Source organism: Mandrillus leucophaeus, unplaced genomic scaffold, assembly GCF_000951045.1.
Source record: "Mandrillus leucophaeus isolate KB7577 unplaced genomic scaffold, Mleu.le_1.0 Scaffold325, whole genome shotgun sequence".
NCBI lineage: Eukaryota > Metazoa > Chordata > Mammalia > Primates > Cercopithecidae > Mandrillus > Mandrillus leucophaeus.
Genome location: NW_012103421.1, coordinates 2,224,274 through 2,245,223, shown reverse-complemented (window position 1 = coordinate 2,245,223; position 20,950 = coordinate 2,224,274). Strand labels below are relative to the sequence as shown.

General features: G+C 59.4%; 1 protein-coding gene across 1 annotated transcript; it reads right to left on the bottom strand.

Annotated features, from left to right (window-relative positions):
• Nucleotides 1-1,495: 1,495 nt before the first annotated feature.
• LOC105545340 (MOB kinase activator 2) lies at nucleotides 1,496-18,745 on the bottom strand. The gene is made up of 5 exons (XM_011988252.1): nucleotides 18,612-18,745; nucleotides 12,974-13,134; nucleotides 12,644-12,737; nucleotides 3,341-3,465; nucleotides 1,496-2,530 (listed from the first exon to the last, which is right to left on the bottom strand). Exons 1-5 carry the CDS (start codon nucleotides 18,719-18,721, stop codon nucleotides 2,214-2,216), a joined length of 807 nt encoding a protein of 268 aa, XP_011843642.1. The 5' UTR covers nucleotides 18,722-18,745; the 3' UTR covers nucleotides 1,496-2,213.
• Nucleotides 18,746-20,950: the final 2,205 nt, after the last annotated feature.

The window sequence follows — 20,950 nt, the reverse complement described above, 5'->3', positions numbered from 1 at the left end:
GAGACCGGCATGAATGCGCGCCCTGGACACCTCCTAAGGCCGTCCCGCAGGCTCCACACACATTTCATCTGAGGCTCCAGCTGGAATCCCAGTGTCCTCCTAGCCCCTCCAGGCCCTGTGGAGCCGGTCCCCAGCCCCCTGTGCCCCGCAGCACTCTCAGTCCAATCTTCCTCCTGGCCTCCGCTCGGCAGCCAGGCCCCAGGTTTGCCAGCATACAGCGACCCAGGCTGTGTGCCTGGTTGGCTCCCTGTGGCCTCAGCCAGGAGATCCGTGCACACCCCAGCCAGGAGCCTTAGCCAGAGAGGGCAGCCCCACCAGGCCACCCGCCTCCGTTCTTGCCCTCCCTTGCCGGGAGACCTCCTTGCTGCCTAGGCCAGCGCTGGTCCCTGCCTCAGGCTCCTACACTCAGCCCCTTCAGTCAAGTTCTGTGGGTGTCCTGGGGCCTCCACTCTGGGGGTCCACGCAGAGCATCGGGAGACAAGGGTAGGTGGCGCCCAGCAGGCCTCCCTCTGGGGGGTCCACACAGAGCATCAGGGGACAAGGGCAGGTGGCGCCCAGCAGGCCTCCCTCTGGGAACTGGGTTTGGCTCCAGGCACTGACTCACTGTGTGGCCCAGAGTCACAGTCAAGTGTGGGCCCTCGCGGGGAGGTGGTGGGCGTGGATGTCGGAGGAGATGCCGCCAGCTGACTCCAGCCATGTTGAGAAACCCAGAGGCTGTCAGTTCTTGAAGTGGGAGGCAGAGACAGGGCAGGGGAAGGGACTCTGACCTGCAGCTCGGTCCCTGGGAAAGCCAAGAACGGGCCTGTTGGCCACAGGTGCACCATGCAGGCTGAGCCCGAGGCCAGGGGAGCACCATGACCTGGACAGGCCCCACTAGCTAAGCAGGGGGCAGGGGGCTGCACGAGGTCACTGTGCAGCAGGTGCCACTGGCAGGGACCCACAGTCCTGAGGTCTGTACCAACTAGGCCCTGACCCGGGAAGCCCCCTCTTCCCACTTCTCAGCCCACTCAGGTCCCGATAAGCCCCAGGCTTCAGTTTAGGGCCCCTCTCCCTGCAGCACGTGCCTACCCACTCCCAGGCTGAGGACACAAACCTGCTTGCCCCTGGGCCATACTGTCCCGGCCAGGAAGGGCCCCTGCGGCAGAGCCACTGTTTCGGGCTGGCTGGCCCAGACCCCTTCGAAGAAGATGTTCCCAGCTGACTGCAGCCACATTTGAGGGTCCCCGCCACCAGCATGGGGAGAGGCAGGTGGCTGAGGTGGCTGGGGAGGGCGAGTGACACGGGGTTTGTGCTTCCCCCACGGCACCTGCAGGCTGGCTGTGGACCCTCACAGGCAGTGAGGGGCGAGTCTGCTCTGACCCCCACTCTCGGGGCAGCCTCCGAGGTGCCTGTTCCTGAGGCTGCCCACCAAGGAAGTGGCCAGGCTGCCCACGGTGTGTGTGTGTGGGGGGGCTGGGGGGGCGGGGAACCGAGACGCTGAGACGCACACAGGCTCTGACCTGAGAGAATTCTTTTTATTACGAGTGAACAGATGAACTAAGGTAAGCGGGTCTCAGCCTTCTGCTGGTGCAGCATCTCCACGCAGGGCCTCAGCCCCGTCCTGGCCTTGCCTGAGGACTGCACCATGGGCGTTCCCTGGGCATGGAGGAGGCAGCAGGAAGGGGCGACAGGAGCAGGTGCAGGGCACCCCACACCACAGGCCTCCCCCACCTCTGAGCTGCCAACAGCCAAGACTCCTGGCAAGGCCAGGAGAGGAGGGGGTGAGAGGGAAGGAGGGGTCTCTGTGAAAGCAAGCCCCACCCCCAAAGCAGAGCAGAGACCCAAGTCTGCAAATCACACCCTCCTGGGGGAGACGCCCCCACCAAGTTCCTCCTTTGAGGCCAGCAGCACCCGAGGGAGGGCAGGGGCTGCACGGAGACCAGAGAAAGGAAAACCCCACAGAAGAAAACTCAAAGCTTCAGTCCCACGCGTGTCTGCTGAACGAGCGAACGGGCCCAAAGGCTCTTCTCTACAAACGGCACGCATCCATCCGACAGGGGGCCGCGGGACATGGCCGGGGCTGTCTGCGTCTGTGCAGCCCACACCAGCGCAGCCCGGGGCCCTCTCAGACCTCACCACACGTGTGCCAAGCACATGTGTGCACACGCAGATGCAGGAGAGGACACACACCACCGTCTTTTTGCACACGTGCGCCCCTGTCCAGCCCGGGTGGCTCATCTCTCCTTCACGTGGTTCTGTGCTCCCGGGCCCCCGCTGCCGGCCCCATCCCCGCTGCCCCCACTGTGGACCCCGCCGGCCCCGCTGCATAGCACCTCGGTGAGGTCGTCCATGATGGCGGTCTCTTTGGGGTCCAGCAGGTTGAATTCCCGAGCAAAGAGGATGAAGTGGACGTAGAGTGTGTTCAAGTGTCCGTGCAGCTCCAGGGCCAGCGTCTCCTTGAAGTGGGCCCAGTAGATGTGCGCCAGCACGTGGAACAGGTGTCTGCAGATCTTCCTCACCAGGGACTCAAAGGAGCTGGGGAATTCTCTGCCTGGGGGAGGCCACTGTGTCACAAGCTGCAGATGTCCCTTGGCCCCAACAGAGGCCAGGCCCCTGGCACCCATCCTGGTGGGTCTGGTGCCTGCCACCCACATCCTGACCCTGCCACCCACATCCTGACCCTGTCACCCTCGGGGCTACGAAGTCCCAACAGCAATAGCTTCTGCCCACCAGCAGGCACAACAGGGACTTGCCAACCCCAGGTCCGGGCTGCTGAGACCTCCCTGTGAGCTCAGGCTCCGGAGGCTGCACCTGCCCTGAGGGCTGGGCGCTCGCTGGGCCATCCTGGCCACCTCCTCAGGGAGGGGCCTGTGACTGGGCACTTGGGCCCCCGTGTCTCCCTGATGGACACCTGGGGCCCTCTCTCGGGCCAGGATGGAGGTGGCAATGGTGGCACAGGCTTCTCCTGTTGTCCCCTGCTGTCCCTCTGGCAGCATGGGAGTGGCGTGGAGCCCTACTACATCCCACCAAAATCTGGACACAGGCTCCGCAGCTGATCCCCAGCCCAAGCCACCAGCACAAGGTGGACGGTGGTCTCTGCGTGAGCGGCACAGACCAAGAGGGGCCCAGAGCAGTGGCATGGCCCAGAGGGCCAGGGAGACGGCCCTCGGCCCTGACTGGGCTGACTCCTGCCCAAGGGCTCCGGCCTCACCTCACAGCCCAGGGGACTCCATGCTAAGCAGGGGCTGGGGTGGTGCAGCTGCCGCCCTCCGTGCCTCTGCCCCTCGCAGCACAGCGGTTTGGTCCTGAATGCTCCCTGCACCCCCGCGAGGATGACCGCCCAGTGCTGGGGGAGACGAACCGTATTTTGTGGGGAACACGTCCTCATCCGTCACCAGCTTCTGCACAGAGCTCATGACGAAGTCAACGTACTGCGGGGCCGTGCACTTGACCTTCTTCCCCCGCTCGTCATACCAGTAGTACTGTCTGTGGGGACAGAGACACGGTCAGGGCATGTGCCTGCTGCACACCCACCCAGCCAGCGAGTCCCTCCTGCTCAGGTCATCTGCAGGCAGAGGCAGCGCCAGCAGCAGAGGTGTGGCGGACTCCGGCGTCTCCCTGCTCGGGCAGACACACTGTCCCCGCCGTCTGCGGGGACCACACTGCCCTCCATGGAGGGGTCTGCCTGAGCTGACTTAGAACGACGCCGGGATCACGCTGGGGACCCTGCCAGTCACACGGCTGTACACGCGTGTGATTAAATGAAAGGGATCATCTTCATTTTCTCCACTTCTAAATGGCTTCAGTTGTATTCATTCACGCAAATGTGTGCTGCTGTTTTTCTGTTGCATTAAGCACAGAGGCTCCTTCTCTGCCCAGGAAGCTGTGCTGTGGCTCGTCAGCCAGGCCCCACCCTTTGGGAGCGCCCCGCTCTGACTGCTAGAAGCCAAGTCCCTCTCCGGGGAAGCCAGGCAGTGCAGTGGCCTCTGTGGCACCTGCAGTCCACAGACTGGCCAGGACAGGGACCGGCCCCGGAAGGCCCACCCCGAGGCCTCCTCTTGCCCCTGTACACAGGGCTGCCAGTCATCAGACTCGTGGCCCCTGAGCAGGCTGGAGCATCCTAGGGACATGGACACCCTGGGTTTGCCTCTTACTGTTTGTTGGGTACAACCATGACAACAAGGGTGTGCTCTAGTTCATGTAAACATAAGGTGATACCCAGCCCCTAACACCCTTCCAGCCCCAGCATACAACCAAGACCCAGGGCACCCACCTGGTCGCCACCACCCCTCTCCCCCTGCCATGGTGGTGGGCCTCAGTCCTCCAAGGCCATGCCCACAGCGGCTGCCCCCGCAGGCCTGAACCAGAGCATCTGGGGCCAATACCCACCCACAGGCAGTGGAGAGTGCTGTGTTGGGAGTGCTTACACCTGAGACACAGCGGCTGCCCCCGCAGGCCTGAACCAGGGCATACTGGGCCAATGCCCACCCACAGGCAGTGGAGAGTGTGTTGGGAGTACTTACACCTGAGACATGGCCAACACTATGGGTCGGGGTTTCCTCCCCGAGAGCCAGCTCCCAGCTCACCCCAGGTGGGAATGGGCCACACAGCACAGGGCAGCACTGGCCACTGGGCAAACGCCCCTCCACACCGAGACCACAACCACCATCGCCTCCACCGCCCCAGCTAGACCAATGGGCAGCCTCCCAGTACTGGGCTCCACACGAACCGCTCCCACCCTCCTCATCCAGCCACGGTTCCTCTTGGAATGGCCCCGGGTGGGGCAGTGCCGAGAAGGATGGATCCAGGCTCCACTCCGGAGGCCGTTCGTCTCTTAGCCGGCTCCGAGCATCGTGCCCTGGGTTCCAGAGCCCACCAGGCACCTGGGGAGATGCCTCAAGGGCTGAGACGGGGCCACTGGGGGTTTGCCCACTTCCCGCACAGCCAGAGAAGCCATCCTTCCAGCTGGACACAGGACCTCCGGTGTCTCTGGGCACCCCTCTGCTGTGTCCAAGAAGCCCCTCAGCCTGTGCACTGCAGGTACCAGGGGGGTCACCAGAGTTACCAAGAGGCTAGAGGATGACACTGCAAGCCCTGCATGCTGGCACTCCGCCCTCTGCAAGAGAAACAGCCACCAGGCCACCTCCCAGCACCACCAGGGCCCTGGGACAACCCCTCCCAGCACCCACCTCCAGAACGCAAACCAGCTCTCACGTGTGCCCTATGTGGGGCTGAGTCGGGCCACCCGAAGGGGAAGTGTGGCCCCAAAATGGACAGGCCACGACGAGGGGGACGCAGTGCCCACCCCTGCTTCTCAGGTGCCATCCTCGCCCTGGGGCAGCTCTGCATGACCTTCGCGCCCACCTGCCCAGGCTGTAGGCCTCACCGTGGGCATCGCCACTGGGCTGTCAGACCCTCTGAGAATGCAGAGACGACAGTCCTTTCAGTATCTGCTCCTCGAGAACCATGTGGAGAACGCACATATCCCCACTGTCCCGGGGTTCCCAGATGGTGCAGCGGAGGCCCAGGCCCCTAAGGGCCAGGCTGAGGCCCATGTTTCCAGGACGAGGACCCAGTCAGCACGGCCCAGCAGTCTGCAGGAGTCAGACACTGGCTCCAGGGACCCTGACACTGCCCGCTGACATCTGACGCACCTGGCCACAGGAATACAACAGGTCTCAAAACAGTGGAGGTCAGAGATGGAAACCCTTTTCCACGATGCAAACCAACAGAAAGTAGCAACTGAGGGACACTGCAGATTGTCCCATCTGTTCTGAAAAATGGAACACCACCGTTTCCTGTACTTTTTGAATTATCAGTAAACCGTTTATGGTATACAGTTCTATGAATTTTATCCACACATGGACTCACGCATTCAAGACCACAATCAGGACACGCAGCGGCTTACGTGGCCACTCACAGCCGTGCTGCTCTGTCCCCAGCACCCCGGGGGTGGCTCCTCAGGAATGGGCTGCAGGAAGGAATCGCACCGTGAGGGTCCTCCCGATCTGGGCCCCTCTTGCACGCAGGAGGTCCCTGGGACGCAGTCACGTGGCGGGAGTGTTGGGCGTCCACGGCTCCTCGCTGCCCAGATGCTGCCCCTGCAGACGGACATGGCGTGCTCATCTATTCACCTGTGTCCCTGCCAGCAGAACACAGTGCCAGGTAGCCACACCCTCGCCAGCACCAGTGTCCCGACCGGCATGTGAGCAGCCGGACATGGGTCTGCTCCTGGCTTCAGTTTGCCTTTCTCTGATTGCCAATGACACACGATTGCCCCGGCTGCCATCCTCACACCCTCTTTGCTGAACTGTCTGCTCATTTCTTTTGCTGACAGTTAACTGGACTGTTTTGTTTTCTTATTGCTGAGTTGTATACGTTCTTTATGTATTCTGGATATCAGTCCTTTGTGGGATGTGTGATTTGCAAATGTTTTCTCTCCCAGCCTGGAGTCTGTCTTCTTTCTCTTAAAAGTGTCTTGAAGCAAAAGTTCTAAATTTTGATGAAGTCCAATTCATTGGTTCTTTTCCATCAATGGATCGCATCTTTGGTGTCAATCCACGAACTCTTTGCCTAATGTCAGGTCGTGAGGATTTCCTACGGTTCCTTCCAAAAGCTTTGTAGTTTTAGATGTTTGCATGAGGCATGAGGGTTAGGTCCGCGTTTGGTTTTTGACACAAATGACTGCTTTTCCCAACAGCATTTGTTGAACAGGCTATCCTTTCTCCCTTGAATTTATTTTGCTCTTTGTCGAAACTCTGAGGGCCCCGTTTGCGTGGGTCTATCTCCGGACTCTCCATCTCTATCGACGGTTCTCTATCTCCGGACTCTCCATCTCTATCGACAGTCCTCTATCTCCGCACTCTCCATCTCTATCGACGGTCCCCTATCTCCGGACTCTCCATCTCTATCGACGGTCCCCTATCTCCGGACTCTCTATCTCTATCGACAGTCCTCTATCTCCGCACTCTCCATCTCTATCGACGGTCCTCTATCTCTGGACTCCACTGTGTTCCACGCAGCTGTGTACCCATTCCTTCAACACCACACACTGTCTTAATTACTATTCACAGTAAGTCTCAAAAGTGTGAGATTCCGCTAACTTATTTTTTCAAAATCACTGTAGCTATTTCAGCTAATTTGTCCCTCCATGTAAATTTTAGAACTGGTGTACACTTGAACTCTGCTGGGATTTGGATTGGAACTGCACTAAATCAACAGATCAGTTCGGGTGAAAATTTGTGTCTGCAGTCATCTTCCAGGTGATAAGCGCAGTGCGTCTCTCCATTTACACAGACCTTTGATTTTTCTGCATCAGCATTTTGTAGTTTCCAGGGTGCAGATCCTGGGAATGTCTTGTTAAGTTTATAACTAAGGATCTCATTGTTTTTGGAGCTATTACAAATGGTATTTTAAATATTAATTTCAGTTTTCAATTTCACACTGCTGATATCCAGACCTATGACTGATTTGTATGTGCTGACCTTGCCAGATTTATTATTATTATTATTATTTGCTACAATCCTTGAGGTTTTCCCAATCACACTATGTGTGCACAGGGAAACAGCAATCCCCCCGTCCACAGGGGATGCACCGCAAGACACCAGGGCATGCCTGAAGCCAAGGAGAGCCGCAAACCTGTATATGCTGCGCTTTCTTCCTGTACATACATTACTAAGATAAAGACAGGCGAATTTGATTGACTGACTGAGATAGGGTCTCGCTATGTTGCTAAGTTGGTCTTGAACTCCTGAAGTGATCTGTTGCCTCAGCCTCCTGAGTAGCCAGGATTACAGGTGTGAGCCACCACACCCAGGGTAACTGATAAACAGGACAATCAGTTGCAGTGAGTGGCTGGTGTAGCATCTCAGGGGGTCCCTTGCTGGCCTTCTGCAGGCTCAATGGCCACACGCTGCTGCTCCCATCCTCTCACCTCCTCCACCCACAGATCCAAGTACTCGACACGCACTGTGGCTGCCACTTTCGCAGTTTCAGGTGTCACAGCAAAATTAACCTGACTTTTTTTTCCCTCCTTCACAATTTCATGAAGAAGAGATTTGTTCTTACCTTAGACCTTAGCAACTTCACACACAATCTTTTTCTTTCTACTCAAGAACTTTCACCTTTTCATCTTTAGGTCAAGGAAGCACTTTCTGTCTTCTCTTTGGCATATCTGAATTGCCAGCACCAGCTCCTGTGCTTTGGGCCGCCTCAGGTCACAGAGAGGCGACCTGAGCACGAGCACCCTGGCACTGCAGCAGTGGATCGCTCACGGGGGCCGAGGCACAGCTGGGCCGAGGGAGGAGGACACACACCTGGAGCAGGACGGTGGAGACCGCATCACGATGCTCAGAACCGCGTGCAGTTTAAACCTTATTGCTTATTTTGGGAATTTTCCATTTACTATTTTCAGACCACAGTTGACCACGGGTAACTGAAACTGCAGAGAAGGGGGCCTACTGTTTTATTTCTTTTCCAATTTGGATGCCTTTTATTCTTTCTTCTTACCTTACGGCACTGCCTATCTGAGGCGAGTTTTGGTGTACTGTGCTTTCCAAAGAGTTGGTCCGTTTAACCCAAGCCATAATGTGCACAGAGATTATTTTTGCAATACTTACTTCTTATCCTTTTAACATGCACTGGGTCTACAGTGATACTCCTCTTCACATCCACAGGGTTTAGTGACATTCACTCCTTTTTACTGATCATTGTATCTTCTCTCTTATCTTTGTACTTACTACAGGTTTACCAATTTTATTATCTTTCCAAGTCATCACATTTTGATTTCACTCATTTCCCCTATTGTTTTAACAATCAATTTCACTGCTTTCTGTTCTTATTTACTTTCTTCTGCTTGATTTTGATTTATTTTGCTCTTTTTCTAGTTTAAGTTGGAAACTTCAGATTATTGAAAGTCATCTTCTTTTTCTAAGAAAGCATTTAATCCTATAAATCCCCTCTAAGCACTGCTCATGTCTCACCAATTCTGACGTGCTGGATCTTCCTGTGCAGTCTGTTCAAGTTTTCTCTTGAAGCATCCTCTCGGACCCGTGGGTTACTCAGAATGTGTCGGTCTGCAAGTGTCTGGAGACCTTCCTGTTCTGTTCCTCATTTCCAGTTAACTCTGCCACGGTCAGAAAGCTTACTTCGTACCGTTTCGATTTTTTAAAATTGTTAAGGGCTCTTTTGTGATATGCTCCATTTTGGTGGCTAATCTTTGTGAAGTTGAAAAGAGGGGTGTTCTGCTGTTGAGGCTGCAGTGTCTGTGTGTGTCATTTCAACACAGCCGACTGGTGGGTCATCGGGCTCCATGCTCTCGCTGACTGTCTGCGGGGCTCTATACTGAGAGGAGGGCTGCAATGCCCGGCTATCAGGTCTCCGCGCAGTTCAGTCTGTCCGTCTGCTTTGGTGGAGAGCCCTGCTGTCTGGTGCACACACGTTTCAGGCAGGATTTCAGTTCAGTCCGTCCGTCTGCTTTGGTGGAGAGCCCTGCTGTCTGGTGCACACGTTTCGGGCAGGATTTCTTCTTCAGGAGCTGCTCCTTTTCTAAATAGACAGCCTTTTTGTTCCTGGTCATTTCCTTGCTCGGAGTCTCCTTTGCACTGACACGGCCACTTCCGCTTCCCTCTGAGCGTGTTTTCTCAGCACATTTTCTGTCCTCTTACTTCTAACCTGCCTGCACCACAGCGTCCAGAGTGATGCAACACACAGGATGCTTGTGCCCCACATTCCTGTGTTGAAAGCTTAACCCCAGATGCGAGGGTATCTGGAGATGGGGCCTTTGGGGGCTGATGAGGTCGCAAACGCTCATGAATGGAATTGGTGGCTCCCTCACCCCGCCTTCCTTCCAGCAAGAAGGCGCTGTCTGTGGACCAGGAAAGGGGCCCTCAGCAGACACTGAATCTGGCTATCAGACCCAGTGACATGGTCAGTGCCCCCTTCCTGGTCCACAGTGGATCTTCACCTTGGACTTTCAGCCTCCAGAACTGCAAGAAATAAAATTCTGTTGCCCACAAGCCACCTAGCCTACTGTGTTTCGTGACAGCATCCCAAATGAAATACGACAAATGAGCTTCCTGTAGACACCAGAGAGTTGGTTTATTTTAAAAATCCATTCTTATAAGCTGCCCTGTGACTGGTGTGTTTACACCAGTCCCGTCTGTTGTTCTGTCAGCATTTAGGTTTTCCATTATTTGCTGTTTGTTGCCTGTTTCTCATTCCTTATGGTATTTCTTCTTTCCCGCTTTCTTCTGGGCCATTGAAATGTTTTTACATTTCATTTAAATTTACCTATTCTGATTCCGACTGTGTCTCTTCACACAAGCTCTGCAAGGCCTGCTCAAAGGGCTATAACACGCACCTTAACTCCACGTGCTCTCCACGGCACCCACACGTGCGCTTCCACTGGAGCATAGCAGCTCTCCTGCCCACAGTCCCACCGCCACCACACGCCCCGCCGCTGCCACAGCTGCCCTGGGAACAGTGCTGCAAGGGCACTGTCAGACACTGCTCTTGTCTTCTTGCACCATCACTGGCGTCTCCACAAACACTTAGCGGGGGGAGGCTCTCCTGTCAGGAGACGGCTGCAGGGAGCCCCTGGAGCAGGTCTGCTGGCTGTGAGGGCTCTTGGTTTTGAGTGACTCTGGACACTGGCTGGATGTGGAATTCTGGGGTGACCTTTCTTTTCTCCCAGCACTGTTAAGATGTGTGGGGCTTCCTTCTTCCTTCTGGTCTCCCAGGTTTCTAACAAGCGCCACGGTCATTCACTGCGGCATCTCTTGTCAGTACCAGACCACCATTGTCTGGCTGCTGACAGACGACGGCTGCCAAGGGTTTTTTCTTCGCCCCCAGTTCCCAGCGTTTGATTGCGTGCATCTGCAAGTGTCTGTGAGCCTTATTTGGGGTTTGCTCAGCTTCTTAAGTCTGCAGGTTTGTGTCTTTGTGTTCTCAGCCATTACGGCTGCAATGTGTTTCTGGCCCCGCCCCCTTTCTCCCCTCCCTAGGAGTCAGACATCAGACTTTCTGGGACTGCCCTACAGGCCCCAGCAGGGAGGACACACGCCTCAACCCCAGGGCCCTCACACAACCCAGGCAGACTTGCTAGTCTTTTGAGTGGCAAGTGGCCCTAAGGCCCTCTGAGAAGCCTCCGTGTTTCTCTTCGTTTGAGTGGATTTCTGTCCCTTGGTTTAAAAGGATTCCTGGGAAGGCATTACGTGAAATTAATTCACACACATCTACACATCTACCACCACCGTGATGCCGGCTCCAGATGAGAAGGACCGAGAGGCACATCTAGGTGGCCTAGGCCCTCCAACGGGATGCAGGTCTGCCCAACACCACATCCTATGCTCCTCCAAGGACCCCCTTTCCAAACAAACCCAGTACCACAGAATACACAGGAGCAGAGCCACTGGGAAGGGTGCCAGGCTGCGCCTGCCCAGGAGCAGAGCCTCTGGAAAGGGTGCCAGGCCCCACCTGCCCAGGAGCAGAGCTGCTGAGCCAGCGCTTGGCCACAGGTGGCTCCAGAGCCACAGCGGACACAAGGCTCTCGTGTAGCTCTCGGGCGCTGCCCTGCCACCTCAGGACCCGTCTCCATGCCTGATCCACAGAGGCCACTGCCGTCTCACATTGAACTTGCTCCTCTCAAGGCCATAAGCACTGTCCCCATCTTCCTGGGCCATGCCTGGCTGTGACACCTCATCTTCCTGGGGAATTAAGAGAGTGGAGCCAGCTGTTGTCTGCATCTGCCCCCGTGTCACCCATAACCAAACCAAGCTGTGACCCATCAGGGCCATGAGGGTGGGGCCCAGCAGGGCTAAAGCCAAGGGGTCGCCTGCCACCTGCCTGTGCAGAAGCTCCCCGTGGCTTCTTGAAGGCAGAACTCAGCTTTGTCTGGGGACCACGTCTCCCTGTGCCAGGGCCAGGAAAGCCATGTCTGTGGGCAAGATGACTTTCAGGACGCGCTCACAACACACGTTCTGTCCCTGACCTGTGTGCACTGACGACAATGGGACATCAGGGAACAGCTTCCGCCCTCCTCAGCCGCACACATCCCAGGCCAAGCCCAGCAGACTCAGCCTCCTCCTGCCTGCAACCTCCAAGGCTGCCTCCAGCAACCCAGGCCTGGCAGCGCTCCCCCCCGTGCTACGCGAGTGACGCGCTCAGGGCCACTACGGGACACCCACTTACTGAGGAAATCAGGGCGCGGTGCTTCCAGGAGAGAGCTACCAGCACCGGATGTGTTGGACGGTCACAGAGAAGGCACCTGAGCTCCCACGAAATGAGTGGCCGAGCAAGGGGCTGTGGCCTGCCCAGCCCAGCCCTCACTGTCCCACCCAGAGCTGTCACGGTAGCCGGTGGAGAAGGGCTCTCTGCAATCTTAGGGCATTCCCTTTGGGAACGTCTCTGTCCCTAGAAACATAGCCCATCAACTCCCACCAGCTCCTGCACCTTCTGGGCCCCACTGGGGACCCGGGTGGCTGGGCCACTGGCCCCGTCTATGGCCCTCCCACAGGAAGGTGAATGCTGTGGAAGGCTTGTGCCAAGGTTTCTCAGGGTCTCCAGGTAAGCACGGAGTCTGAGAGGACAGAAGCCTGGGGCAGCGGGGGCTCAGAGCCCACCGAGTCTCCCAAGAGGGAGCGGGCTGTAGCCAGGCAGCACTCACGTGTTGCACACGGCCATCGTCTGACACGTCTCTCCTGTGCAGAACTCCGAGATGGTGCTATACTGCAGGTTGATGTGGTGGAAAAATGTCGTGGCTGGAAGAGAAGAGAAGGAGCCAGATGTGAAAAACCCCAGAGCCGAGCCACCCGGTCCACCCTGCTTCCAGCAACAGGTGCAGGAGCTCGGCTGGGTGAGCTCCGCCTGTCCATGGCCACTCTCTCCCCACAAGGCAGGGGGCTGCTGAGCACAGCTGCGGGGGTCCTCCTTCAGGAGGGGCTTCGAGGAGGAGCAGGGAGGAGGGAAGGGGACCCCGCCCCAGGCCCCTGCGCACTGTTGCTGGCCAGCCACTCGTTAAGGTCGATCTCGCGGGGCAGCACCACCAGCTCCTTGAACTGGAAGTCGGTGATCCTGGCCTTGGTGTGCTCGGGCTCCAGGTAGGCCTTCCTCTCCTCCGCAGCAGGCTTCTTGCCATTGGGCTTGGCTTTGGACTTCCTGCCAAGAGAGGAGACATGGTGTGGTCACTGCATGCCCATCAGACCCAGGGCCTGCCCACAGGGTCACTTTTGGCCAGCGCAGGTGTAGAGGCAGCTGCCCGAGCCCATCGGGGCAACTCTGACTCCCTGCCAGGTTCCAAGGACACCAACGGGACATCAACGGTGAAGCTGCTCCGCGGAGGAGCCAGTGGAGCTGCCCTGCATGGCGCCTCCTGGGAAGAAGGGCTGGCGCTCCCACTTGCCACCACAGGCCCCTGCACAGAGGGCATCTTCACCCCTCACCACCTCCTCCAACCAGGGAGGGGCCGAGGATTAGGGCCCCCATCGCCCACCTTCCAGTTTTCCAGTGCTCTTGGAAGGACAGGTGAAGCAAACCCTCTCACTCCTGGCTTCTTTTGAGTTGGCCGGCCTGCCCCTGCCCCTGGTGGCCCTGGTGAAAACATACCGCAGGCCTTGTGAAGGGCACCTGCCTTCCTGGCTGGCCTGAGAGCACAGGGCCCCTGGCATTAGACGGCAGCCTGGCCTGCAGCTCCAGTGTCCCTGTTGTCCACATGGCCTGGGGAGGCCACAGGGTGATGGGGATGGGGGACAAAGGTCTTTGCAGCAACCTGACCTTGTCCTTATTTTTTTCCTTTCTTGTTTTGAAAAGCTGCTAATGGTTTATTTAAGAGAGAAAAATGCTCCCTGACTGCCAGGGAAATGTTTCCCTTCAGCTTCTCACAGCAGATCTTCGCCTTAAAAGGCGACCAGCGCAGGCCTCTGGGGGCAGTGCTGGAGCGGCCAGAGCCAGGCAGGGGCAGGGGCAGGGGCAGAGGCAGGGGCAGGGGCAGGGGCAGGGCCCACGGGCCCCAGCGCTCCCACTCCGCCATCCCTCCAGAGCACAGGGCGTGGGGTCTGAGGAAGAGGAGGTGTAGGTGTGGATGGGCCACATGCAGCGTAGGCACTCGGGGTCCCCATGGTACAGGGGTGGGACAGACAGGGACTCGAGCTTCCGTGTAGCCTACAGCCCCTCGCCCCAGTACAGCGAGGCAGCCAGACTCCACACCAGCCTCTGCCAGGCCATGCCCAGTGTGTCCACCACAGGGAAGGCTCTCCTCATGTCGCTGGGCCTGGCCCTGACCAGCAGGCAGGCCTGCACCTCCCTGCCTTGAGCGCTCACGGCAGACCACACCCCCCGAGGCAGCGACAGCCTGGGCTTGGCCTTCCCATTTGGAGGGGTGGGTTGCAGTGGGGGCCCAGGCTGCCAAGTGGGCTACAAGCCATCTCCCTGCTCTGTGTCTTAGGAGCTGTGTCAACCGGCAAGCTCCTGGTGGTGGTTACCTGGCGGTCATGCAGGGCTGCCAGCAGGAGCAGCTGTCAGCTCACTCACTCTCAGGGTGTGCCCCAGGGCCCACTAAGGGAAGCTGCCCTACTGACAGTTCCTGCCCTCTCGCCAGCCTTCCAGGCCGGGGCTCCCTTCCATCTCTGGTCCTCAGAGAGGGTTGGGCAGGGCGGAGCCTGGAGACCTGGCTTCCCTCTCCCAGGCTCTGGCTGTGGTCAGGAGTGACCAGCACTGGCGCCTCAGCCTCCCTGCCTCCTCCCGTCCGCACCTGCTCTCCTAGCACACAGAAGAAAAGTGTGCACCAGGTTCTCCAGGCTGGGCCTCCCCAAGCTGCTCCCCCAGTTTCACCCTGTCCCCAGCACCCAGGGCTGGCCGGGCCCCGGAGCTCGGTGCACTGTGAGACAAGCCTCCCGCGAGCCCACCTTCTTTGGACCTGGTCACTCATTCCAATGGGGCAGGAGGACAGGCACTGACCCAAAGGTAGTAGGACCAAGGGCATGCACAGGACACGGCCTCTGCTCCAGGAAGGGCTATGCGGGCACCAACAGAGGGACTTCCACGGGAGAGCCCCAAACGCCTGGCAGCACCCACGTCTCCCTCACCTCAAGTGCCCTCCTTCCCAGAAGAGCAGGCTCTCAGCGAAGGCCCAGGCCCAGGCAGGAAGCAGTCACCCTGAGGCAGCCCATTGCTCGGTCCAAGCCAGCGGCAGTTGCTGAGGAGGCCTTCGAGCACAGGACACCCCTGCAGCCCCTCCTCGTCCTTAGTCACTCTTGGCTTTGCCCAGCGGAGAAAACAGAACTCTGCTGCGCCCCCTGCAGGCTCACAGGCTCTGAAACAGGCTCTGTGCCGTCCAGGCCCAGGGGTCTGCCCAGTCACGGCCTCAGTGGCCCAGCTGCCCCTCACCCAGGGAAGTGCCGAGGCCCTGCACCCTGCTCCCAGGAGCCTGGGGGCACAGAGACCAAGTCCTTGGATGTGGAGGGGGGACTCAGGGAGCAGGCCCCGGCCACAGGCAGGACAGAGATGGCACTGAAGGGACCAGGGAGTGGACACTGGACCTCAGCCCACCCACAGGGCTGCTGTGACCACTTGGAAGAAGCAGAAAGACAGACGGTGGATGCACAACCCCCAAAACAAAGTCCCTCACACCGTTCCCAGCCCAGCAGGTGGCTCTGAGTCCGGGTCCCGCCTGGCAGGCACCACGCACGTGGGAGGGGCTGGGCCGGAAGGAACCACCTCCCTCCTGCCTCCCACACACTCACCAGACTCACCCTCCTCCCTGCTCCAGATGCCCTGCCCTGCCCGCCACAGGGGTCTGCACCCTGCTTGTGGGCACCAGCTGCTGCTCTGCCAACGTGCCCATCTTACACCAGGCCTAGCAAATTTCTCCTGGTCCTTTAAGGGCCTGTCAAATGCCACCCTCCCCATTCTCGCCAGTGGTACCCATGATACTGTGCCAGTCAGCCTCCTTGTCACCCAGCAAGCACGTAACCGATCCCTACTGGGAAGAGAGGCAATCCCTGCTGGACACGAATTTGGTGGGCAGGGGAAGGGGCACAGGGAGACATCAGTGCTGCTGAGCTCCTGTGGAGAATGCAGACAGCCACACAGTCACCACACAGGGGGCCTCGCCCTGCCAACAGCAGGTGCACACTGCTTCACAGGCAGGGGGAGCTGGGGAATGGGCTGGGAGCTGCCCATTCCTCGTCCACCCTGAGGGACGAGGACAGCACAACCAAGTGCCCCGCGCCTGTGCCACAAGCATCAACTTCATTATCACAGGGACGGGGCCCTGGCCAGGCCCCACGGCCCACAGGAATGGGGTGCTCCCAGGCTCAGGGACCCCCACTCACCCAGAGCGCACTTGCTGTGGAAGTCAAGAGAAGCCTGCAGACCCTGAGGTGGGTGGGCAGCAGCAGCAGGTGGCCCTCGTCTGGCACTTCCCACCACAGGTCAATGCCAAGCGGTGGGGCAGGCACCAGGGGCCCAGAAATGCAAGTCCCCAAGCCCAGGCCTGGAAAAATACAGTGACCAGGCAGTGTGTGGGGGTGCAGGAGAGAAAGGCCCGCAGGCACCGCCTCCGAGGAGGCCGTGGTCCTTGGACCCCACTCAGCCTTCTGCACCAGGCCCCTCACGCTCCTTGGTTGGGGTGATTGTCAGTGCTGGTTGGTCCACCCAGAGCCTGAAAGTCAAGGCTCCCAGTGATCCCTTTCCCCAAGACCCGGCCAGGCAGAGCCCCCAGCAGCCACCCAGGGCTCAGCACACCTTGCTGCCCAGGGTGTACGCCACGGGCGCCTCCCGTCACCCCAACACGCAGGGGAGGGCATCACATGCTGGGGTGCTTGGCACCACCCCCACCCCTACATTTCTGATGTGGCCTTCTGGATGTTGGGTGGGGCCTGAGAACTACGTTTCTAATACAGTGTTCTAACCCGAGTTCTCCCTGGGTGCTAACCCCACTTCCGTCACAGGGCCTCAGGCCGAGGGGTGGGAAGGCCCCCGGAGCCCCTGTCCATCTCTCAGCACAGCCTGCACTTCCCACAGGCTTCGGCCAGCCGGAAGCTGTGGAGTGTGACTTCTTCTCTCCTGAGTTTAACTGTCTGCCCCCCCAGACAGGTCAGCAGCCCCAGACAAAGCGAGCTTTCACCAGCCTACTGTGCCCTCCGCAGAGAGGCCCACTGAGAATGAAAAAGCCAAGATGGCACAAGGAATGCCTGCAGACACCTCAGACCAAACGTCCACACAGGCAGGTGCCGCTGCTGTGCTAGAACCTCAGCCCCACGTGGCTGCCATGCTCTGCTGCGCCTCGGCCCCTCCACGCATCCGGCTCCCAGCCAGGGTGGAGCTCCAAGCGTCCGGCTCCCATTGCTTCCCTTGAAACCTTCCTGAGCCCCAGGGAAGGGACCCTGCCCGTCTTCCTTAGGGCCTGGCTGGGCTCCAGGCCTGCCTCTGTGTTTCCTGTGGAGCTGGTTTCAGCATTTGGCCTCAGACACAAACACGCTGGCACATACACACGCACACATGCCAGTCCCCTCACACCACTGATGTCAGGCACCGTTCCTGATTTGAACTCAATGAGTTCTGCCAACCTGCCCACACATTTCCAAAACCTCCCAGTTTCACCTTAAGATAGGACATCTTCGGCAGGGTTCCCGGCAGGCACCCTTGCGTCTACTTGTGGAGTCCTCCGTGTTGAACGCACAGGTGATCAGGAGACAGGGAAGGAACCCATGAAGAGAAAGATGGAGCCGGGTGCCCAGGGACAGGCAGAGGCACGGAGATGCAGACGCGTGCCACAGCCCCCGCCCCTGGAGGGCACGTCCAGCAGGCCACGCTCGCCTCACACCCCCACCAGGCAACCCCACCAGGGAGGACGCGCCCACTGCTGCAGCTGGCTGTGCCTGCCCCACTCCCCTGGCCCCTCATGCCCACACACAGGTAGGTGCAGACCCCCACACACACACAGGTACACGCTCCCACACACGGGCGCACATTCCCACACACGCCTGTGCACACACCCAGCTGAGTGGTGTGGACAGGGAGGCACCCCTGCAGCAGGTCAGAGAAAGTACAGGTAAGAAAAGTCAAAAATGGATTTTCCGGCAACATCCCTATGGCAGCCAGCACAAAACCAGGTGCCCAGGAGCCCCATGCCACTTCTCTGGACAAGGCCACACAAGGACAGGCTCCAGGTCACCTCTGCCTGAGTGGCTGAAGCCCCTGCCCAGGGCACAAGCAGCCGAGGGCTGGGACAAAGACAGGCACACCTGCTGGTGGCGGAGGCACCACACCCTGCGGCCTGCGGGCGGACACGGCAGGCTCCTGCGCTGACCAGGTGGGTCAGCCCTGAAGGCCGAGGACACCAAGCCCTGCTCCTCTCCCACAGAGCAGCAGGAAGTGCAGGCGGCTAAGGAAAGCTCGACTCGGCAGGGCTCCAGAGCAAACCCGCCAGGCTGGCCCGGGACTGCACAGCTGCCTCTGCCCTGGACAGCATGCCGGTTGCCCAGCACAGCTCGCTGCACAGCCGCCGGCCACACGGGGAGGGCAGCCATGGACACAGTCCGCTGCCTCCCCAGCCTGACATCCTGGGGGCAAGAACAGGACAGACAGACAGATGTCCTACACACCGCTCCCCCGGCCAGGCCGGCAGGTGTTACCTGAGCATTTTGCTGACAGCCTGAAGCACCATTTTGCAGCAGAGTCCGGTTTGCGGGGACTGGCTGGGCAGGGCTTGGTCTTCAGGGAGACTGCAGTGGTCTCCCAGCATGATGTGGGCGATGGGGAGTTGGGGAGGGGAGTTGAGGAGGGGAGGTGAGGAGGGGAGGTGGGGCAGGGTGCTGGCTGGCCAGCACTCACAAGTGCCTGCTGCCGGGCCCTGCAGCCTCTCTCGGCCCTCCACCCTCACTCCCTGACCAATAGGACGCCTGGCAGAGACAAACAGCTGCTCCCTTTCCAGAGGCAAGGGCCGGCCAAGGCTGGTTAAATAAGGGAGCATCTGAATTGGCCTTTCCAAAGTGGCATGGCTGTCAGAAAAGGCGGTGGGGGTGGGACCAGAAGGGAAGGGACAGGGCCGTCCTCGGCCTGCAAGAAGGACCCATCAGAGAGGTTCCAGGGTCCACCTCAAGGTCCTCTGGTGCCAAGCCCCCAGGAAAGCCCTTCTGAACACAGCAGCTCTGCTGATGAGCTCCAGGTTGATGGCACCCCCTCACCCTTGTCCGGCCCAGCCCAGCCCAGTCACTGCTCGGGCTGGGGACAGACAAGATGGGCCGCCCTGCCCTGCAGTGTGTACACAACTGGAGGCACTCAAAGTGGCTCTCCCACTGGATGGCCCTGGAGAGAGAAGGGGCCAACCAGCTTCTGGGGTGCCTGGACAGTGCTGGGCTGAGGCTGCGGCCAGCCAGGGCCACAGGGCACCCAGCCCAACAGAAATGCCCAGAGCAGCTCCCCATGGGGGCACATGGAGGAGCATGGCCCTGGCCTTCCTTCTGGCTGGTCTGCACACAGAAGACCGCCACGTCCCGAAAATGCAAACACCTGAGAGGACAATGTTGTCTCCTCGTCCTGAGTCAGCGTGGATCCCACTGGCAGCGACAGCCCCCGACAACACGGGCTCATCAGAAGCCCCACGCACCCACATGGGAGCCGTACTTCCTGTGCTTCCTGCCAATCAAGAGACCCCAGCATCTCCAGCCACTGCCCCTCAGAAGCTGTCCCAGCACCTCTGTCGGTGTGAAGCCCTGCAGGAGTCAGGACACAGCCCGCGGCACCGGCTGCTACGGGGAGCACACAGCCATCAGGAAAGCAGCCAGGGCTCACCCCTATCAACACCAGCCACCATGGGAGCTGTGGTGTCTCGACTGCATGCACACACACAGCCTGGGCGCATGGGGAGATGGCCAGCACAGACACACTCTCCAGGAGCCACGGCGGAGGAGGATGGACCCAGGCCAGCCCCTCCTCCCTAAGCAGCAGCAGCAGCAGCAGCAGCAGCAGCAGCAGCAGCAGCAGCAGCAGCAGCAGCAGCAGGCCCAACAGGCTGCAGTTTCATTTTCCCCACTAGGCCAGTCCCTAAGCCACGCTCTGAGCAGTGCGGAACTCGTCTCTACAGAACGAACAGCCCGGTGAGGCTCAGGATGTCCACGTGCCCATGGGCCTTCCTCTGCCCTGACAAGGCCATCCCACAGCCCTGTGGTGCCACACACACCCAGGCACCGTGCTCCCGGCTGCCGGGCTGCCCTCAGGGGCTCCACCAACAGTAGGGACACGGGTGCTGGAAGATCACCCAAGCAGCAAAGGGAGCCACAGGAAGAGCGGGCTCTGGGCGTGGGGAGGCCCCCGTGAGTAGCAGGGCTGGGACCAGAAGGTGCACGACGCAGACCTGCCCACTCTCGGGAGGCATGACCTGGACAGAGGAGGCCATGCAGAGGCCCACGAGAGGGAGAATGAGCTGCTGGGGGCTGGAGGGCACAACACAAGGCACGCTGGGGATGGTGGAAGCTTTGGGCACAAGAAGCCAGAAAACGAGGCAAGGCAGTGGTGAGGGTGGCATGGGGGAAGGGAAACAGGACAAGGTGCCGGGTAGGGTGGGCAGAGCACATTAAATGTGCCCAGTGGGTCTGGTCAGCACATGGCAGCTCTGTGGCTTATGCCACTGTCCTGAGAGGGCTGGGCTGGCATGCGGAGGAACGTCCACATTCTTCTGTGTTTGTTCACTGGGGCACACGTGCAGGGAGCAGGTATTCCTATTGATCAAAACTTAGGGGGTGTGGCGGGGGGGGAGGGGCAGCCGGAACCCACAGACACTGAGCTACAGACACCACACTGGGAAGAGGAGCAGACGCAGAGCAGGCCCTGCAGACTCCACGGGGAGCTGCCACAGAGGCCCGCAGGCCAGTGACAGGTGCCAGTGTGGCCTGACCCCGCCACCCCAGAAAAGGAAGAGCAAAAGCACCTTCCGGGCACAGCCAGGGCCAGGAACAGAGCACAGGAGCAGGGC

Coding starts and splice junctions, on each gene's coding strand:
- LOC105545340 (XM_011988252.1), bottom strand. CDS start 18,721: ATGCTGGGAGACCACTGCAGTCTCCCTGAAGACCAAGCCCTGCCCAGC. Junction 12,738..12,973: donor CGAGTGGCTGGCCAGCAACA/GTGCGCAGGGGC, acceptor CTTCTCTTCCAG/CCACGACATTTTTCCACCAC. Junction 2,531..3,340: donor CGTGTTCCCCACAAAATACG/GTTCGTCTCCCC, acceptor GGCCTCCCCCAG/GCAGAGAATTCCCCAGCTCC.